Below are 20,708 nucleotides of genomic sequence, written 5' to 3'. Positions count from 1 at the left end.
TTGAATAACCTCTGTCTGTCACTTTCTCAATATGGTATGTCTTTGATTTAGCGCATACGATATGTCTACGGGTATGAAGCAAAAGTGATCACTCTTCCAGTGATTCTTCTTTTTATTGTCGCAAATGGAGGGACTGCTCGGACGCGTTGGAGTTTAGTACAGATGTGTACACTGAGGCATGGACAGGACCTCAACCTATAACAGCTATTGATTTTGAGGGCTACAGATTAGAGGGCTCCTTGTTGTAATCAATACCGTAGATCAGTGGGCTATACAGTGAAACTGATGGTCCCAACAAGGATCCAATATTTGACTTCCAATTAATAACGTTCTTGATTACATTTAAAATGAGAAGAGTCCCTTAGCATAGGAAACAGTTCAGCATGAGTGGCTCCCAACTGTCCAGACACCAGATAGAAAAATGACAATCAGTAATACATTCTTGATCCTTGCGATTACTTTTTACGGCATGCTGGGCACTCGAACTGGCCCAGTAACATTATGATGAAAGCTACTCCTCTCCTACAGTTATAAATCTTATTACTGTTTTGTAATAAAGTGAAAATGAAAACAAGAATGTCAAATAGACGCAGATGAATTGTGGTAGAAATTCTACAGGACAGCCGCTTATATGAAACTTACTGGTGCACTTAATAACAGCTCAATATTGAAGTTTCATTTATATTTGTTTATTTTACTGTGATGATGATGATGATGATGACGATGATGATGTTGTTGTATGTTAAAAGTAAAGAGTCATGATTGGAGAAATTGTAATGTTGGTTTAGCCCACTGAAGACTTCTTTTTATTTCCACAAAGGATGTTCATTACCTCATGAAAAACATGCTAAAGCCACTCCAAACTATTTCTCACAGCACTGTTGTACTGAAGGTTGCATCAAAGAATTGCATTTTTCTCTTTCTACATCGATAATGCATTAGAAGAGAATCCAGAGATTTCGCTTTATGTAAGTGCAAGACCAAAAACCAACAATGAATGCACTCAATCTCTATTTCCGACAGCAATATGGACTGTAATAGCCTACAAAGGATATTTGTATGCAAAAACACAAAATCTTTGTCCACAAACACAATGTGTTACTGGCTCTGGCCTACTGTATGTTAACAGCATTCACATACAAATGATTCTCCAGACTGTTGCATGACAAAGTTGAAATCATTTTGTGATTCTACACAGGAAATAAATGTTTTTTAATTTTAACCTTGCAAGACTTGTGCTTTTGTTTGGATGTATTTTTAACACCTCGGTGCTATTTACAATCATTCCGTCGTCACCAAGATTCTTCATAAAAAATATATTTTACCAAACAGACGCTAAGATACAGTAAACATCATGTTGCTTTTTTTTTATTCTATTTTTACAACCAGCAATGTCAATTGTTTTCTTAAATAGCACAAAAACAAAGCAACTAACAAGCTCAAAATGTGTTCTGTTGTATTATACTGACATGGGTCGTCACAGTCCCAGGACATAGAATATGTCATCATGCGGCAACGGAAGGACTTACTGTTTTACCTTTAATTATTTTATACTTATTATTATTATATTATTCATGGTCTAGAAGCGTTTTTCCTACACTTTTTTACCGTAATCTTACATTTCGAGAGAGGCACACAATGCACTAATTTGCGCAGCAGCAGCATTAGGACACATTGTCACGTGGCACAAGAGGGCACATTTAGTACTTACTGCTTTTCATTTTATTGTTTTTATGTTCATGGTTAAGTGTTTTTCCTACAAATATGTACTGTAGCAAATTAGACAACTCTGAAGTCAAAAAACAACATCACAAAACGGATTGGGTTCAACTTTCGAGGTTTTGCGTCGGTATGTAGGGTCATTGATTGATACATTTTTACACCTTATATTGGAATGATGATGACGATGACGATGATAAATCATTTTGCCTTGTTTCAGATTTATAATAGTTGGATATGAAAAGATGTAATCTGTCAAAATCACGGAAGCAACAGCCAGGTAGTGATGCATTACGAGGGACAGAAACAGGTGCCACTGTAGCGTCTAATGACTTTCTTCTATTAATTATGTACAGATCCATGCACCGCCTAAGGTGTGGCCCACACTGCTCACACTGCACATTTCAGAAAAGCCATCTTTGGATACACAGCAGACTTAAACGGTGCTTTGAGCGAATGCCTCGAGGTGGCCAGAAGAGTTGCTGTTTCTTCCCCGCACTGAATTCTTACAAATAAAAAAACATATATAAAGTTTGAAAATAAAGACAAAACACATCCATCTGACAACATGTACAATTCTGTAGTAACAAGGGAAAAGTCTCCTTTCCCCTACTGAGCTCTGTAAGTAAGCATCGGTTTAGGCACACAGGTGCTGCACACTTTTCAAGCCCTAACGGCTTTCCAGGCACTTGTGGTTTCAGCCTTTGTTTTTCACACTGCACGAGTGTTCTCTCAGCCGCTCAGTGCACAAAAACATTATGTTAATGACTGAGCATACATCTGCTTCGAGTTCACTTTTTCTCTGGGTGTTTAAACGTGTTACTTCTTTCAAACCCTCAGCTGATCAGACAGCTGGCTGGATGGACATCCTTTTCATCATCTCATAATAGAGCATCATAGTAGAATAATGTGCAGGCGTATTGTTCGATATGATTCACTGGACCATGCACAACGTACAGATTTCAATCACCAGGTGAATAAGATAAAAATGTGCTTCAATGACATGCCGCAAGTAACTTAATTAAAATGTATGTGGGTCTGTTTGGCTTTCTGGCAATTTTTAAAGCCTGCAATTAATTTGGATGCCAGAAAAGAGTGAAATCTTAAGGGATGAGCAGAAGGAAGGAGGAAGAGGCTTTGTGTGAGGGTAAACACAAGAAAATGAGCGCAAATGGGGAACACTGAAACAAAGTGTTTAATTGAATGCAACAGAATCTAGGCTGTACAACAATAAATATTGCATACTAATACGGTATACACTTTTAAATACGCTGGGAAAGTGTTCTAATCTGTCAAACGAATTGAGTTAATTCTAGATGATATCATTGTTTTCGCGAGCAGTTGGTAACATTTTTTATTTTTTTTTTTGGTCCTAATACTGTCATGATATTAGGGGTTTCATATATTAATAGGATCCATGTAAATGACTGTTTACCAGTAATAATGAAGATAAAATCAAAGGTGATTCAAAAAAACAACGAAATGTCAGTCAGGCTTTTGTGGCATTATAAGTTAACACTGGCTTTTGTCCCATTTTTGTGTGTGTTATAAACTGTCTCCTGTTATGGCATTGAGAACAGGCAGTCCTAAATATGTCTGCTGTGCTTCTAAAGGAGAGGACTAATTCTCTGTCATCATACATTGCTTGTATAATGTAGGTCATTTTTGGGCTAAATTGTGTTTTCATGCTGGTTATGATTTGGACCTCCATTGCGATAATCAGCATGTGTTAATTATTTTGTTGTTGCATAATTAGAGCAATTTATGGATGGCACACTTAATTTAAAAATGTGCCCATGTGTGGAAACAAAGTAAAAGAATAACAAACAGCCCATTTGTTCTTTTAGGGATGTCATTAAGGATTTTTTTACAAACATATCTCAACATATTTAATAATCTGATGACATTAGACTGCGCAAGAAAGTCTGTCGCTGCTTTTCTTAGCGTCTTAGGTGTATTTGATCTGTGGCTGTACCTCTGAAGTGACTTGCTAAACGCGTTCAGGCAGCGTCGCCAATGAGCAGATGTCACACACAGTTAACCTCAAGATCTGGAAGTGTTTGTGACTCAGCGAAGCTTCACAAACTCACTGCCAGTGTCTGCTTTTGTCAGAGATAGGCTATATAAAGAGTGATTAGGTTTAGCTTAGTGATCTTAAAATTCAAGTGAGCTCAAGCACTAAATCCTCACCCTGACTGCAAGGTAAGCGCATTAAAATTGATTTGAAATAACTGGAAGCTAAAGGGTTACAAATATGCATTGCTATTTTAGTCAGTGGAATATATTAATATAAACATTCTGCTACAGGTACTGTATATAAACATACTTAAAAAAATAAATGTTAACTTGTCCTCGTGGTAAAGAAGAGTTTTTGTCTGTCAAGCAGCTGTATTTCAGTAATAATGAACCAAGCTGTAGATTAGTCTGGGAAAAAAATGGGTATGTAGACAAAACATTTCATTTAACATTGTTAGCCTATAAAGATGATACAAGGTAGGGTGTCGGGACAAAGTCCCTTATTCAATATCCAATTGTTATTATTATTTAGATTGCAGCATCAGTCAACACATATTAATCCCACTTTATTCAGTCTGAATTTACTTGTGGCATATTTTGCTCTGAACAGAAAAGGCTGTGTGACTGTGTTTGATTATAACAGAAATGTTATTGTAATGTTCATATTGTTTATATATGAGTTTCAGTTTTTCTATTACATTATTAAAGAAAGCCAGGAAACCATGATGTTGACAACGATGATGATTATGATGATGATGACCAGGAAGTTATTTTAAAAAGTGATGAAACCAAACAACATCTGTGTGTGTGTGTGTGTGTGTGTGTGTGTGTGTGTGTGTGTGTGTGTGTGTGTGTGTGCTGTTTTGAAGCAGACAGCTGCACCCAGGATGACTCTGCAACCATTAAATCTGGTGAACTGCGAAGGTCTTCTGCAACATGGTTGTTCTCTTCTACAACTTGATGGTGAAGTTCTCCTTTTTGGCCAAAAAGGCTGGCCCAAGCGCTCCTGTCCAACAGGAGTATTTGGTGTGCGCTTGAAACATGGTGAGCTCAGGTTGAGAGCCATATCCTTCTCTCATGACTCCCAATACCTTCCTCCTTTGCGCTATCCTTCAGTTTGTCGCCTTGATCCACATGATGGACTTCCGGAGAGTTATCTCATCCACGGCGGCCGCACCCCCAACAACGACATCTCATCAAGTCTTTATGCACTTAGCATGGATAGTCGTGGCTGCAATCGCAAACTGACCCTGCGGTGTAAAGAGAAAGAATTGGTAGGAGAAGTGCCAGGTGCCAGATATGGCCACACACTCAGTGTGGTTCAAAGCAGAGGGAAGACAGCCTTTGTAGTTTTTGGTGGAAGGTCCTACATGCCTACGAAAGAGAGAACATCAGAGAACTGGAACAGCGTGATTGACTGTCCTCCTCAAGTGTTCCTGTTCGACTTGAAGTTTAGTTGTTGTTCTGCTTACACTTTTCCAGAGCTAAGTGATGGACAGTCTTTCCATGTGGCCCTCTCGAGAGAGGACCGCGTATACATCCTTGGGGGTCACTCTTTGAAATCTGACGGCCGACCACCTCGGCTCTTTTGTCTGCGCGTTGAACTCCCGCAAGGTTGTCCGTTATTGTCCTGTGAGCGCCTCAACTTTGGCTTATCCATCTCAAGTGCTGTAATCACTCGCACAGGCCCAGCTCACAAATATATTATATTAGGAGGATATCAGTCAAACTCTCAGAAGAGAATGGAGTGCAGCACTGTCATTCTGGATGAGAAGGGGATTCATATAGAACCTCTTGAGCAGCCAAAATGGACCCCAGATATTGTTCATAGTGGAACTTGGTATGGTGGTGCTCTGGGGGAACAAAGTATGTTACTAGCTGTGCCAACTGAGGGCAGGTCATGCCAAACAAATATGCATTACGTCTATCTAGTAAACTTCCAGAAAGAGGTCCAGAGCAAAGAAGACGTGCAAAGTCAGCAGGGCTGCAGCCAAGAGCTGACAGATTATGACAATTCAACTCCTCTTGAAGATTCAGAGGAGCTCTATTTTGGCCGTGAGCCTCAAGAGCTGGATGACAGTAGTGAGGGTGAAGGTAATTCCTACACTGAGAAAGATGAAGAGGATGAGTCACAGTCAGGCTACTGGATCAAATGTTGCCGTGCCTGTCAGCTGGATCTCAACACATGGGAGCCGTATTACTCCACTGAGCTCCACCGGCCAGCCATGATCTTCTGCTCCAAAGGAGAGGCAGGACACTGGGTCCATGCCCAGTGCATGGAGCTGTCTGAGACACTGCTCCTCAAGCTCTCCCAGGACCACAAAAAATACTTCTGCCAAGAACACGGGGGTCTTCCTAACCAGGAGATGACCCCACCTCGAAAAGTCATACCCTTAAAGCGTACCCCTTTAAAAGTTAAAAAGAGGAAGTCCCATACAGCTCTCAAGATGTGCGGAGCCAAAAAATCTGTTTTCAGAAGACTTTTTGATTAACAAGTTTAGATTGTGAAGTTAGAACCAAGGATTATCAGTGTGTTAAATGTGTCTTTTTCATGTAGAGAATAAAAACAGAAAACAGGTTACAGACAAAGAGAAAACTGAAACAGTACAATAACCATACAGTGAGGGTTAAAGCTAATAAATGTATGTCACAAATGTTACATTCTCCCAGTCATACTATTTTTTTCTGTGGGGGGGCAACTTTAGTAACATTTATGTATTCATGATTACACCAAAAAATATTATGGAAATGATTACGATGATTTTTCCTTCTTTTTTTTACTTTTTGATGTGCTTTGTATTGTGCTTGCTTAATGAATTGCATTTTTTTTAAATCTGAAAATAAATTCAAAACTACCTGCACAAAATCAGGTATCTTGTCATCATAAATGTATTCTATTTTACCTCTATCTCTCGCTGTTGATTAAAACAATGACACCAGAATATGATCTTGAATGTATTTAATAATACAGAGAAACAAACATACACAATTAATCAACACATTTGACCAAATGGTATATGATGAAACACAATTACAATTGTTTCTGTTGATTTTGTATGAATCCTGGTGTGCAAACTAATACAGCATTTGTAACTTAGTGTAAAAGTGAAATACAGTATAAAATGGTAAATTTACATAGTGCTCATTAAAATAATAAATTGCTTATTTTCAATTCCCTGATGTTCATGTTCACTTTCATTGGATTTACATATTCTAAGACAGTTTACTTATTTCCCCCCCCCCCCCCCCCACCCCCACCAATTGTTTGCAAATGTTCTCATTGACCTCAGTGAAATAATTATGAATAACACTTTCTTATTCTTTTCCTGGAAAAATAAATACATCAACAATAGAGTGGTTGTGTGTTTGTGATCAAATACAAAAAAAAAAAATAGAGAAAATGAGAACTGAGTTTATAGTTTTCACTTCTTGATGCCCCTTCTGTATTTGACAAATACCAATGTTTGGGAAGATTAAGTCAAATGTTTCTACACTGTTGCAGTGTGCAGAATAGTGTGCAATGTGCAGAATACACATATTGTATATATTAATTTAAAAAAACAAATCCAAACACTTACTCAAGGCAGGTATTTAACTGGCACGTAATGAAACACAGTGACATGCATTTTCAGGTTCTGTTTAAGTATTAGGAAAGATGAGAAGAAAAAAATAAAGCACATTTGAGTATCATTTGAAGATGTAGTGGAAATGCTGAAACAGAAAAATAATTACTTGAGAAAAAAGTTAGAATTTTGCTCTTTATTTGAGATTCAGAGAAAAAGAATCAAAAAGCAGTTAGAACTTTTAACTTACTGTAAAACCTGGTGTGCAAAATGATACTGTATGTAATTTAATGTGGATGGGAAATAGAAAATGCAGAAAGCGGAGATGGAAATGTTTGATTTACTTGGTGATGCAATTTATTTTGGCAAAACACAACTATGAGACAAGCCGTCATAAAAATGCATTCTAAAAGATGATGTCTGTTGAGGCCTGTGAAAACCACGCTTATGTATGGTTGCGGTTATGACACTAAAATGGAATCAAACATCCAATAAAATAAAAAACTAAATTGCTTGTCGCACCCCCAAATGTCAAGGGCAGGAAAAGACAATGCAATCAATCAAACAAATAAAGTTGCCAACAAACTGAGTTTACACAACCTCCTTCTGTGCCTCCTCCATCTTAAGCCATTGTGATGAAGAAATGTCAAAAGAAGCAAACTGCTCAGTTTTATACCAAGCTAAAGAAAAATCCCTGCTTGAGAAACTACTGGATGTTTGGCTTCAAAATGGATTTTCATGATTTATGAAAAACACCAGTATATGCTTTATTTTATGTGAAGATGTCAAATAAGCATGATGTATCATCTAATGTGCACAAAATAAAAAAGATAAAAATCGGTTCAAAGTGACCTGGGATATATTCCGCCCCAGGGGTGCCAGGATAAAGCAATAAATTAATCTTTTGCAGAGAGCACTCATGAAACTAAGAACCTTAAAGTCTCTGTGATTGCATTTGTCTTCATTCAAAATGAAATCAAATGAATCAAATGAAATCTGCCTCACAGTTCTGAGGACCGGGGTTCAATCCCCGACCCCGCCTGTATGTTCTCCCCGTGCCTGCGTGGGTTTTCTCCGGGCACTCCGGTTTCCTCCCGCATCCCAAAAACATGCATGGTAGGTTAATTGATGACTCTAAATTGCCCGTAGGTGTGAATGTGAGTGCGAAAGGTTGTTTGTTTGTATGTGCCCTGCGATTGGCTGGCAACCAGTTCAGGGTCTACCTCGCCTCCTGCCCGATGATAGCTGGGATAGGCTCCAGCACGCCCGCGACCCTAGTGAGGTGAAGCGGCTCAGAAAATGGATGGATGGATGGATGGATGGAAATATGGTCATCTTTTGCACACTATGACTTATACCATTTCATCTGCTTTCATAAATATCCACCCGACAAATTCATAAAGATGTCACGTCCTTGCAATACAATAAATTGAGCCATATTTCATGCAAACATAGTAAGAAAAAAAGAATGTTTTTGTAACCAAACGAGTTTGTGTGTTACCGTCTACATATCAATTTACAATTTAATTCCTCCACACACAGTGGCCATCCAAACAGTCAAGACACACAATTAACAAAGTTTAACAGTGTAAACATTGGTGGTCTGTCAAGTTCAACAGTAGTGAACAATAAATGAATGAATGAATGAATAAATGAATTTTTAATTTGCAAAGCCCTTAAAAAGAGTGTGACCATAACAGGAAAAATGTTTTCAAAGAAAAACTACATAAAAAACAAATGAATATGAAATCATTCCATTCATTGTCAGCTGCTTGTTTTAGTTCATAGTGTGTTAACAACCCTGAATGTTAAATCAATCAAATCTTCAGGCAGTATTTCACATTCAAAAAAGAAAATTAAAAAATCAATGATCTCCTAGGACATACTTTCACTGTCCTGGAGTTCTGCTGGGTCAATGGTTGCTTGCAGGGCTTTTGCTGAGCACTTATGAGCCTCCATAAACTTCTGCAAGTACTTTGATGTGTAGAGCCAGTGATGTTTCAAGACATCTTCAAGCTCAAAAGCTTTTGACTGACGTGCATTCATCTTACGGAAACGCCTGAACAGTTTGTTTGCTGACTCATTGCCCTCACTTGCCCAAGCACCGATAGATCCATCTCGCTCTATTATTTCGGGGACATGAGCCAGGGTCTTGTGTAGGTAATTGGTTATTTTGCCATTGTACCTGTATTTGAAAGAAGTGGAAATAAGGTCAGCGAAACTCTGGGAATTAAAGGTATAGCGGCAAAGCTGGTCAGGACACTCCTTGGCTGGCCAGGTAGAGCGCCACACAGGTTTCATCTGGAGGTAGAGCCTCATCAGCTCCCTCAGGGCCTCCCTCCTCTCCTCTGAGGGTACCAGCTCACACACCACTTGCACAGCCTCGAGGGTCATTAGCTTGCGGGCGTAGTTCCCATTCATCCTCATCACAGGTTTGAGCTTCAGCTTCTGCCTCAGTTCTTTATCTAGAGCTGCCCGCCAGCTGCGTCGTTCCTCCCGGCTGGGATTTTTCTTTCGGTACACTTCCCCTATTTCATCCTGGAAAATTTTGTAGAACTCAGTGGCATTGCCAATGTCACAGTGTAACGCATCAAGTGTGGAGTGGGTCTCCATGAAGGGCTTTGAGGAGACCCCTTTGACTCTGTCCCGGAGTTCCTCTACCGACTCAGAAAATGGGTTTGTTCGCCAGATTTCATAACGTGCCAAGTTCTCATCATGGCTGCGTGTGACGGCGTGGAGCACTATATTTTTAGAGGCTTCCGCTCGACTAGAGTCACACAGTGTGCAGACATAAGTGGATCCAGAGGCTTCCAAACCCTCCAATTCACGTACCATCTTTTCATCATATCCCGATCCTCTGAACTGGAAGCGGAAAGATCGAGGAAGGCCAGCTATGGACAGGATGAGCCTGCTCTCCTTCATTGCATTACGCTCTGCAACCAGGGGCGCCAAGACAGCTGTGAGTGTCTCGTGGTCCGCTTCATCCACAAACATCAGACAAAGGGGCTTACAGGACAATTCTGAGTTTGGCTTTGGCTCAGTGAAGATTGTAACCTCCTGCTTATTATCTTCACCAACCAAAACAGAAATAGACATGACTGTAAAAGAGAAGCGAACAAGTTTCTCAGGAACAACTGGTCCTCCGCCGTGCTTTTCACTGACATCTCCCATGCCGTCACAAGATTCTTTGATCATAACACTGAAGCCGAGGGTACAGGCACTGTCTTCCAGCCGCCTCTCTCTCAGCCCCTCCACAATGTCCTCCTCCAGATCCTTTATTGCTGACACCAGAGCCACATCATAGCGGAATCTTCGCGTGATGGTGTCAGATGGTGACTCATCCAAAGAGGAAGTCCATCCAGAGAGCCCATTTATGATGCCTACATTGCAAGATGTAGACACATTCTTTAGAGCTGGCTGCCATTCAAACTGGTGAAAGCCAGGGAGAAGCTCTTTCTCTGCAGCTCGGAGCGTGTGTAAGGGTTGAAAAATCTGGCGGCCACTGGTGGCTTTGACAGTCCGGTACACTTTGTGATACTGGTTGCAGCTCAGGAAAGTGTTGATCCGAATGGCCAAACACACAGCAGGATGCAATGCAAAGCCTCTGCCTGCATAAAGAGACAAATTAAAAAGTTTATGTCAAACACAGAAAGAAGCAAAATAAGACAAAAACAACAAATGAAAAGATAGAAGGATACTAAGAGAATTATTCAACACAAAACTGTGAAAGCTCAAACTTTAAAAAGAGCTGGCAAGACTAACTTTTCCACTTTAAAATGTGGTTTCATTCCTACCACAACACAGTAAGACCATGAATGTATCAATGTCCAGAGCACACAAACCCATGCATACACAATTTAATATTTATTTTATTTCTAAATGTCATAATAGGCTAAAGGGTGAAACAGTGAAGCTGCAGAAAAGATGAGATGTATTAGCTACAGATGAAAACAGACACCAGCTGGCTTCATTTCCCAAATGAGGACGTTTGTGCTGTCTGTGTCATTTGCAGATACAAGAGCTGCTGATGTTGTTTTGATTCTAACAGGCCCTTCACGAGTTGGTTATCCTATATCAAAGGGAGTGTGAAAATGAAAGTCTGACAGTCAGGGAGAAAGACTGTGAGAGCTCGAGAAAACCGTGAAGGGCCAACAATGGTAGCTTAACAGACAGAGATGGACAAGCATGAAAAGCTTTCCAATCAAAAAGCACAGAAAATCTCTCTTAAACGGTGAACTTTTCAACTCATTGTTAATTAAGGGATGAGTGCAGCCCTCAGACTATGGCATAAATTAATGAGCTGTAATTAATGTATTTATGTCTGTCTTTTGGTGTTAGGAGGCTGTACACTGATTGAGACTGATTCATAGCCTCTTACCTTGCATCGTAACCTCCAGCTCATCGGCCATCCGGTGTTCATTTGCAGATCTCAGTGCCAGCAGATACAGTGTCAGACACACAGACTTTAGGTCGCCACCTTCCTCTTTATCTGCAAACACCCTCACTTGGTTCTTCAGGTCCCTTAATCGATGCTTCTGGGCACGACGCGTGAGGGATAGCAAGTGTTGCCGGGGCCTTCCCCCTTTATTGGTTATCAGGTAGTTGTCAAGCTGTGATGATTGCTGTCTTGCCTTCTGCTCTTCCACATCGTGGCCCATACAGTGAGCTTTAAAAGAGTCTAGTCTTAGATGCTGACCACAGCCATCTCTTGGGCAGAGCAAAAGCAGAGAATGAAGGACTGACAAAAAGGTTTGGGCAGGGAGAATGAGGTCATCGCTGGAACAGGGTAAGTTGCAGGCAGGACAGTGAGGCCCTATAAAGTGGTTGTATTTTATAATACAGTTGCGGCAGAAGAGGTGCCCACAGGGGGCTTGAACTGGGTCAGAGAGCAGATGGTCACACACCATGCAAATGAAAGAACAGAGGAAGTCAACAGGGAAATTCTCAGACATAAGCTTGATACTGAGGTGTTCTTTCTGACAATGCGTGATGGTCCTCACCCAGTACTGCCTTTGGACACTGGGACTTCTGCATGTCTTAAGGACAGGACCATTAGGGTGGCCGCCAAATGGTCTCAGAACTCGACTCTCACCACTGACAGTGATGTGGTTATGGTCCATTCTGGTTCTTTTCACTAAGCTTTGGGCACTGGGAGTGGCTTTTCTCCTTTTTCTGCCAGTCTTAGGGAATAATTGTTTCTTGGGTGAGCACACGTGGCAGAAGGCACAATGAGGTTTCCACTCTGGGACTTTTGTCCTGGAAAAATTGCAAACACCCCCTCCCCGTATGGCAGTCATCCAGCAGCGATGGCAGAAGGAAAGAGGATGGACAGATTCTGTATCTTCTCTCACATCCACTTGAAAGACTTTGCGGATGACCTCTGGCCATTTTGTTGATGTACACCCCATTTTGCAAAGGGAATTCTTGCTTTCGTTATCCAGAACTGCATGAACATCAGTGACTGGGCCACCAACTTTCCTTAACAGGGTTCCACAAAGACGGCACAGACATCTTCAAAGAAAAACAATGATTATTACTATTTCTGTCAAAGAGAGATCAAATATAATATTATATCAAGTAAAGGTTTAATGATAATTAATCACCTGAGACGTATTATGTGGTTGTCAATTTCTGCTAGCTTCATATCCATGCTCTGGTCAGGTGGTTCAACAATTTCCTTGCTTTTTGCATTGAAGCACAACTTCATGACACTACCTGTACTCATACCATTATCTAACCCTATATTTGGAGCTGTACACAGGTTAGAGATCGAGATGCCGGACTTGGCTTCCTTCTCAAGCTCTTTCTCACTGGACACAGGGGCCTTCTCCATGGACTTCACTCTAAACAGTTTAAACTTCCACTGAGAGTACTTAGAGTGAGGTTGGTGGAGCTCAGCCGGCATCGATGATCTGGGGCCATCTGTCTCCAGGCTTTCCTCAGCCATGATTGGACTTAAGCCTGGGCGAGGAGAGGCAGATGGAAGGAGACAGAGAGTGAGATGAGAATGCATTCAAAAGCTATGGGTAACTAATCTTCACAGGGGAAAAAAAGTATGGGAGGAAAACTGCCTATGAAAGACAGGATACAGAAAAATTATTTTAGGTTCCAACTCCTCCTTAGTCCCCCTAGGGGTCTTTCAGCTTGGAGCCCTAACAGTTTCGCGTAACTTCTATAATACATATCGATATGTACCCTAAAATCTACTGAACAAGGTAGTAAATACTGACCTGCAGCGCTGTGTTACACCAATAAGTTGAATGTATGAAACAAACACTGTGTGATCAATACAGCGCCAAAATCTTCATTTCTCTCATCTCCCTGCTCCAGGAGCCTATGAGACTGTATCGTATTCCTTTGACATGGAGAATTTGATAAATTACCTCCCTTATTTATATTTGTCATTTTCTAAACTGGAGAGTGGATCAGAGCACCAGAAGCCATAAACTGGCTTTGTGAAGGCAGGAGGGAAATTGAAGACAGTTCAACTTATTTCACAATACATTGATACTGACTAGGGAAGGAAGAGGAAAAGAAAACAAGAAGCCAACACACTGAATAGAGATCATAATAAATAATTCCAAAGACAACATTGTTCAGTTTAACATTTCATAATTCAGCCGACAAGTGCTCATATAATGTGTGCTGGCAAGATCAATGATATTGGAAACATGACAGTGTTTATCTTATTCTAGCTAAGTTCCATTACCACATCAGACATTAAAGCAAGCTGGTCAAACTAATGTTGAACCATCGATTAACTATTTTATCCAATTGTTAGTCTTACCATATTATACAAATTGCATTCTTCCTGCAGCCTCTCCTGTCTAACCATCTTTTGGTGTGCTCCCTGGAAAGCTCCTCCATTTCAGAGACCTTTATTTACTTCTTATGCTGAACTCTCTTTTAGAGACAAACAGCTGAGCCTGTGTGCATGAGTGTCAGCTGGGCTCTTACCTTGTTTTTTAATCTCAGCTGGCGTCAGTCCCCTGGGGCTCCTCTCTGCATGGAGGCACACGGGAAGCCCTGGAGCTATAGGCCTAAACACACTGCTGTATGTGTTTGTCTTTCACAGCTTGAGGCATCTGTTACCAGGAGTCGAAGCTCCATATTCTGGAATTGATGTTGTCTTTACTTTTGTGGCTTGTATTTATACCCTTTCCTTGTCAGGATCCCAACAGTCAACTCTCGCCACCTGATGCAAGCAGCTGATTTTTTTGAAGAAAAAAACCAAAAAAACAAGGTCAGAGACAGAGTGGTTCACACATGTGCATAGGTTGGGCCACAGACAAACAACCTTTCTACCCCACCAATCAATCAACAGATTATGTACAAATAACGAATGAGAAATATATATACTATTTTCACAAAAACAACCACATGTGCATGTGAGAGAGAGAGAGAGAGGGGGGGGGGGGGTGCGGGGGTGACTTGATATCTCAAATTTAATAAATAATGGATTTTTGTTTTGTCTGTAGCTTTCTTGTTATAGCACAATGAAATGTGCTATTTAGTCTCTTGAAAGCCAAAAATGTGCTAGGTGTTTACTGTATATATTGGACTGGAATACACAATTCTTACAAAGCAATGTTGAGTCACATTGAGGGAATTGCTTGAAAACAACAAATTCGGTACAACACTCCAAAAAAATCATCCATAAGGTGGCCAGGTATCTTTCTGAAGAACTTGGGGGGGACATGTCATTTTAAAATGTCATTTAAATGCCATGTCTGTTTGAAGATGCACATTTGACATAAAATATGCACCAAAAATGTATGTTTTCTGCAATTTACATGTTTGACCTTTCGGGGTCAAAACTCAGATCAAGCCTTTCTGTGTGGAGTTTTAGTTTGTTCTCCCCATGCTTGCGTGGGTTTTTTCAAGCTTCCTTACACATGCCGGTCAACGAAAGATCTAGCTTGCCCATAGGTGTGAATCTAAGTGTGAATGCGTATGTCTATAGAGTGGACCAGACCTCTCACCCAAAGTCAACTGGAATAGGCTCCAGTTCACAGATGACTATGAATAGGATAAGTGGTAATAAATGGAAGAGTGTTTGACCCTCCTGTGACTTTAGAATTTGACCTTGATTTTTGAGAATTTGAAGCAGTTTGTTTAATTGGTGGATCATCATGGAATAGACAGAATGAATGTAAATCTCTAAAGCTCTCATCACAGATGATAGTAAATTTAATTCAAGATCAAATAAAACAAATATGATCATAACATAATATCTTTAGCAAAGATTTTTTTTCTCTCACCAAACTGAACAGCATTTATATTTTTGTAATTGTTGGCAATTATGCATGTTATTTTTATGTTATTTTCCATTCTAGTTTCAAAATGTACTCAGCCTCTCTGTAAATCATAAAGAAAAAAAATCGCCTACCCCACAACCTAAATTTACATACTCCTGTGTGTACACATATCCAGTTTGGGAATCACTGCTTGTAGGCGATAAGGTCAGGGTCAAACACCACTAAAACAAATCTTCCGAGTGGCTATCTACACAACAATACATCACCAAAGGTATTCACTCACCTGCCTTGACCCAGATATGAATTTAAGTGACATCCCATTCTTAATCCATAGGGTTTAATAGGACATCGGTCCTTCCTCTGCAATTATAACAGCTTAAACTCTTCTGGGAGGTTTTCCACAAGGTTTAGGAGTGAGTTTATGGGGATTTATGACCATTTTCCCAGAAGCGCATTTGTGAGGTTACACACTGATGTTGGATGAGAAGGCCTGGCTCTCAGTCTCTGCTCTAATTCATCCCAAAGGTCTTCTATCGGGTTGAGGTCAGGAGTCTGTGCAGGCCAGTCAAGTTCATCCACATCAGACTCTGTCAACTATGTCTTTATGGACCTTGCTTTGTACATTGCTGCACAGTCATGTTTGAACAAGAAGGGGCCGTCGCCAAACTGTTCCCACAAAGTTGGAAATGTCCAAAATATTAGCCCCTGAGCTCCAGTGAAAGGAACGTTGAATGCTTCAGCATACCAAGAGATTTTGAACAATCAAACAGTTCGGGGATTACCCCTTCCTGTTCCAACATGTCTGTGCACCGGTGCACAAAGAGAGGCCCATAAAGACATGGATGAGAGAATTTGGTATGGAAGAACTTGAGGGGGCAGCACAGAGTCCTGACCTCAACCCGCACACCTTTGTGTGGGTTTTCGAGCGGACAGTGAGCCAGGCCCTCTCGTCCAACATTAGTGTGTGACCTCACAAATATGCTCCTGGAAGAATGGGCAAAAATTCCCATAAACTCACTCCTAAACCTTGTTAAAAGCCTTCCCACAAGAGTTGAATATGTTACAGCTGCAAAGGGTAAACCAACATCATATTATACCATATGGATTTAGAATGGGATCCATCCATCCATCCATCCATTTTCTGAGCCGCTTCTCCTCACTAGGGTCGCGGGCGTGCTGGAGCCTATCCCAGCTGTCATCGGGCAGGAGGCGGGGTACACCCTGAACTGGTTGCCAGCCAATCGCAGGGCACATACAAACAAACAACCAGTCGCACTCACAGTCACACCTACGGGCAATTTAGAGTCTCCAATTAATGCATGTTTTTGGGATGTGGGAGGAAACCGGAATGCCCGGAGAAAACCCACGCAGACACGGGGAGAACATGCAAACTCCACACAGGCGGGACCGGGGATTGAACCCAGGTCCTCAGAGTACGTGAGGCTGACGCTCTAACCAGTCGTCCATCGTGCCGCCTTAGAATGGGATATCACTTAAAATTGTTAGTCGAGGCAGATGAGCAAATAATTTCAGCAATATAGTGTGCCTGGAGATGACCAGGTAAAAATTGTTGTTTGACATACTGTATTTGACATTTCTGTGAACTTGAAATTGTGAACTGTACAAAGTCAAAGAACTTGTATAATAAATAACCATGTGTTTTGTGCTGATTTTGTGTAGGGAAAGTGCAAAGCTAGTTTTTTCCAGACAAACAAACAGATGAAGCAAGATACTGTCATTTGAAAAGACAGACTGATATTACATTTCATGAGCAAGACAAAGAGCATGTGATAACTTTGTTTGCAGGCAAGATAATGAGACAATCATTTGATTTAAATTTTAGGATGAATGACAGTTATTTGACCAGAATCATTCTTGTTTGCACTTATGCAAGAGATTTAAGAAAGGGTGGAGACTGGCTGGCTTTTTATATTTGCTGCATATGATCAAGTTTGACCTGATACGATATGCAGTGCATGTTTTGTGACAAATAGGCAATGGGTAATTTTACTCTGTTTTGTATACTGTACCTATCCATATTCTACTGCGAGACAAAGTACAACTTCTTTGATGTATATTTTATCAGCATAACACAAAATGATGGATTATAACAAGATGTTCCACTCCTGTTGATGTTAATAAGATTTACACTATGTTAACCATGTATATGCACTCATCTGCGAAATAACTAGCTCATCTTTGTGGTAGACAGAGATGAGACTGTCAGATGAAACAAACAAGCAATGACCCCTCCTGAGACCTTCATCTCTTGGCGTCTGCTAATTGACTTGCTATTGATCAACTCGTGGACACTTTGATTTATAGGGAGGAGGACTTTTGGAGACACCATTCTGGCATAGAGCCATTAATTTGATGAGCAGATTGTTGTGCAGTTTACAATGCTACACTGCAGTGACACTTTGCGCTTTAAGTGTTATTGTTAATCTAATGGGAACAATTTAAACATGCGTGATGTTGGGTGAATGAGAGGCATCTATCAAAAGTGTTAGAAGCAGAGACCTTCACACTTCCGTCCATCCAACCATTTTCAAGGATAATCAATAGGCGGCCCCCGGGCCTTGTCTAGCCCGCTGGCCACCCATTTGTGGCCCCCAAATTGTTACGGCACTTTCGGAGATTGGGCGTTCTCAGAGTAGTAGTATGGCCATAAGCCACACCAGCCCATTCATTTTGTATGTGTGGCAGGCGGTGCACAAGGTGGGCGGTGCACAAGGTTGGCGTGTGCCAGGTGCGCCCGATTTGAAAAATGTTTTCCCTCACTATGTGTTTTGATTGGGTCAGCAAATGTCCCTACAGCCCCAAACTGTGGTCAGTTTTCTATATGCGATGCACAGCGGTGTACTTCTACTCACTGGTGCATTTTCAGGTTACGTCCCTCAAACCCCAGCAGAATTAACAGGGCCTTTTATTTTAGGGAGTATTGTGCACCTGGAGTATGAAAACATGCGAAAATTCATTCACTCAGAGAAGCATCTTGCCGTAGAAGCGCCAAATTCTAAGCTAAGTTCGAAAGCAGTCAGCTCACTCAACACTTGGCATGGCACTTCCGCAAATGAAACAACAGTGGTTCCTCGATCAATGCTCCTCCATGGAACCTCCTGGATTCTTGCTCAAATGTCCGAGTCACAGCATCGAGGCATCGAGGAACTAGAAACGTTGCAATTAAGAGAAATGACATCCACCCTAAGTGTCTGTCAAGGGTAAATACTTTCACTTCATTGTAGTTTTTTTTGGGAACTTGATTTAATTGTAGGACATGTAGGGATTTTGAAATACAATGGCAGTTAACCAATCTTTTAGAATGGTGATAGTTTGAGCCTGCAGTCAGCGGTATGCGAAGCAGACGTTGGCCCCGGTCATACACGCGGGGGAAGGCGGGGGACTCATGTTTCCATGAGGTTGGCAACTAGTCTCCAGGCCAGTCAAATAGGGGTCTAAGATCCACCACCACTGAGTGGCGTACAGTGGGGGGGTTCTGATGGGGCAGTGGCCCTGGGCATTCAAATTAGGGGGCGCATCAAAATTAGGGGTTGGCATTGAATCATAGTGTGAATGAATATTCATCCATCCATCCATCCATTTTCTGAATTTTCTGCTTATCCTCAATAGGGTCGTGGGTCGGATTGGGCATCGATTGAATTTGAGCGATTCTGGTCCCAATTGTGGTTCCTCATTTCGATTCCGGTACCAAACGATTCTCAATTCCGATTGTTTTAGGCACCTGGGTCAAAAAGGTTTGCATAGTTTAAATCAGGGATGTCCAAATTATGAACATCCATTTTCTTAGCAGCCTGCAGCATAGACTAAAATGAACATTTGACTCAGGGTTCTTTATAACCAGTATCAATATCAAACCTATGAACTAAAAGGCAATGTGTGTGGAACTAACCCAATTGACTTAATATTCATGAATTAATGTTTCAGCTAAAAGTTAAATATAGCATTGTTAAAATACTTATTTGCGGCTGTTTTATCACATCAAATGGTTTTTATGTGCAAGTTTTAACTTGACTTCCTGTTTTAAACATCCATCCATCCATCCATTTTCTGAGCCGCTTCTCCTCACTAGGGTCGCGGGCGTGCTGGAGCCTATCCCAGCTGTCATCGGGCAGGAGGCGGGGTACACCCTGAACTGGTTGCCAGCCAATCGCAGGGCACAGAGAAACAAACAACCATTCGCACTCACAGTCATGCCTACGGGTAATTTAGAGTCTCCAATTAATGCATGTTTTTGGGATGTGGGAGGAAACCGGAGTGCCCGGAGAAAACCCACGCAGGCACGGGGAGAACATGCAAACTCCACACAGGCGGGGCCAGGGATTGAACCCGGGTCCTCAGAACTGTGAGGCTGACGCTCTAACCAGTCGTCCACCGTGCCGCCGTATGCTAACATAATTTATATATTTTTTGTGTATGTCTGTCATGTTGGTTTGAAGACTAAAATAAATGCTAAAAACCATCAGTGCAAGAGTGGATCCCCCCGTTTAATTTGTTAGCTGCCTCAGTGTGGGCATAGATGTATTTTATTGTTACACACTCTCCCAATTGAGTTCATTGAAGTTCTGCGCGGTGTAGGCTGAGGCTCAGATGGGGAGGGAGGACATCAGACTTCTATATATCGCGAAAACCTCCTTTGCACAATATAATCTTATTCCAAGTGTTGCACTGAGGCAACTGGTCATTTACAGTATTTTGACAAAGTTAAGAAACACTTTTATTTTCTGCCGCCATTGGGCACAAGCACGTCTTTGTGCGCGTTCTTCTTCATTGGTTTTCGCCACTTTCTTCTTCAGGGTTGGCAGTCTATAGGCCTCGAAACTGGGAACGGAAATTTTGAAATTTTAACATTTCCGGGAGAACCCAATGCCCAACCCTAGTCGCGGGTGTGCTGGCGCCTATCTCAGCTGACTTTGGGTGAGAGGCAGGATACAACCTCAACTGTTTGGCAGCCAATCGGAGATGAATGAACATAGTGACTTCACAATTTCCTAGCCTGCATCTGCCCATCCACCCTCCATCAATGAATGGTTTCCGATCAGCACGCCCTCCCCACCACCACCACCATTGACGAAAACGTAGACGGCCGCACCTTTGGGCTCCATCGTCACCACCTAAGTGAAGTGAAAGGAAA

General features: G+C 41.4%; 2 protein-coding genes across 2 annotated transcripts; one reads left to right on the top strand and one right to left on the bottom strand.

The window, feature by feature from the left end:
- Nucleotides 1-3,798: 3,798 nt before the first annotated feature.
- Nucleotides 3,799-6,585, top strand: rag2 (recombination activating gene 2). The gene is made up of 2 exons (XM_061773176.1): nt 3,799-3,921; nt 4,608-6,585. Exon 2 carries the CDS (start codon nt 4,623-4,625, stop codon nt 6,225-6,227), a length of 1,605 nt encoding a protein of 534 aa, XP_061629160.1. The 5' UTR covers nt 3,799-3,921; nt 4,608-4,622; the 3' UTR covers nt 6,228-6,585.
- A 487-nt stretch (nt 6,586-7,072) lies between these two features.
- Nucleotides 7,073-14,157, bottom strand: rag1 (recombination activating 1). The gene is made up of 4 exons (XM_061773022.1): nt 14,086-14,157; nt 12,902-13,259; nt 11,677-12,809; nt 7,073-10,906 (listed from the first exon to the last, which is right to left on the bottom strand). Exons 2-4 carry the CDS (start codon nt 13,243-13,245, stop codon nt 9,174-9,176), a joined length of 3,210 nt encoding a protein of 1,069 aa, XP_061629006.1. The 5' UTR covers nt 13,246-13,259; nt 14,086-14,157; the 3' UTR covers nt 7,073-9,173.
- Between the last annotated feature and the right edge of the window lie 6,551 nt (nt 14,158-20,708).

This window comes from Phyllopteryx taeniolatus, chromosome 5, assembly GCF_024500385.1.
Source record: "Phyllopteryx taeniolatus isolate TA_2022b chromosome 5, UOR_Ptae_1.2, whole genome shotgun sequence".
Taxonomy (NCBI): domain Eukaryota; kingdom Metazoa; phylum Chordata; class Actinopteri; order Syngnathiformes; family Syngnathidae; genus Phyllopteryx; species Phyllopteryx taeniolatus.
Note: the sequence above shows the minus strand (reverse complement) of the source record. Positions and strands in the feature narration are given on the sequence as shown.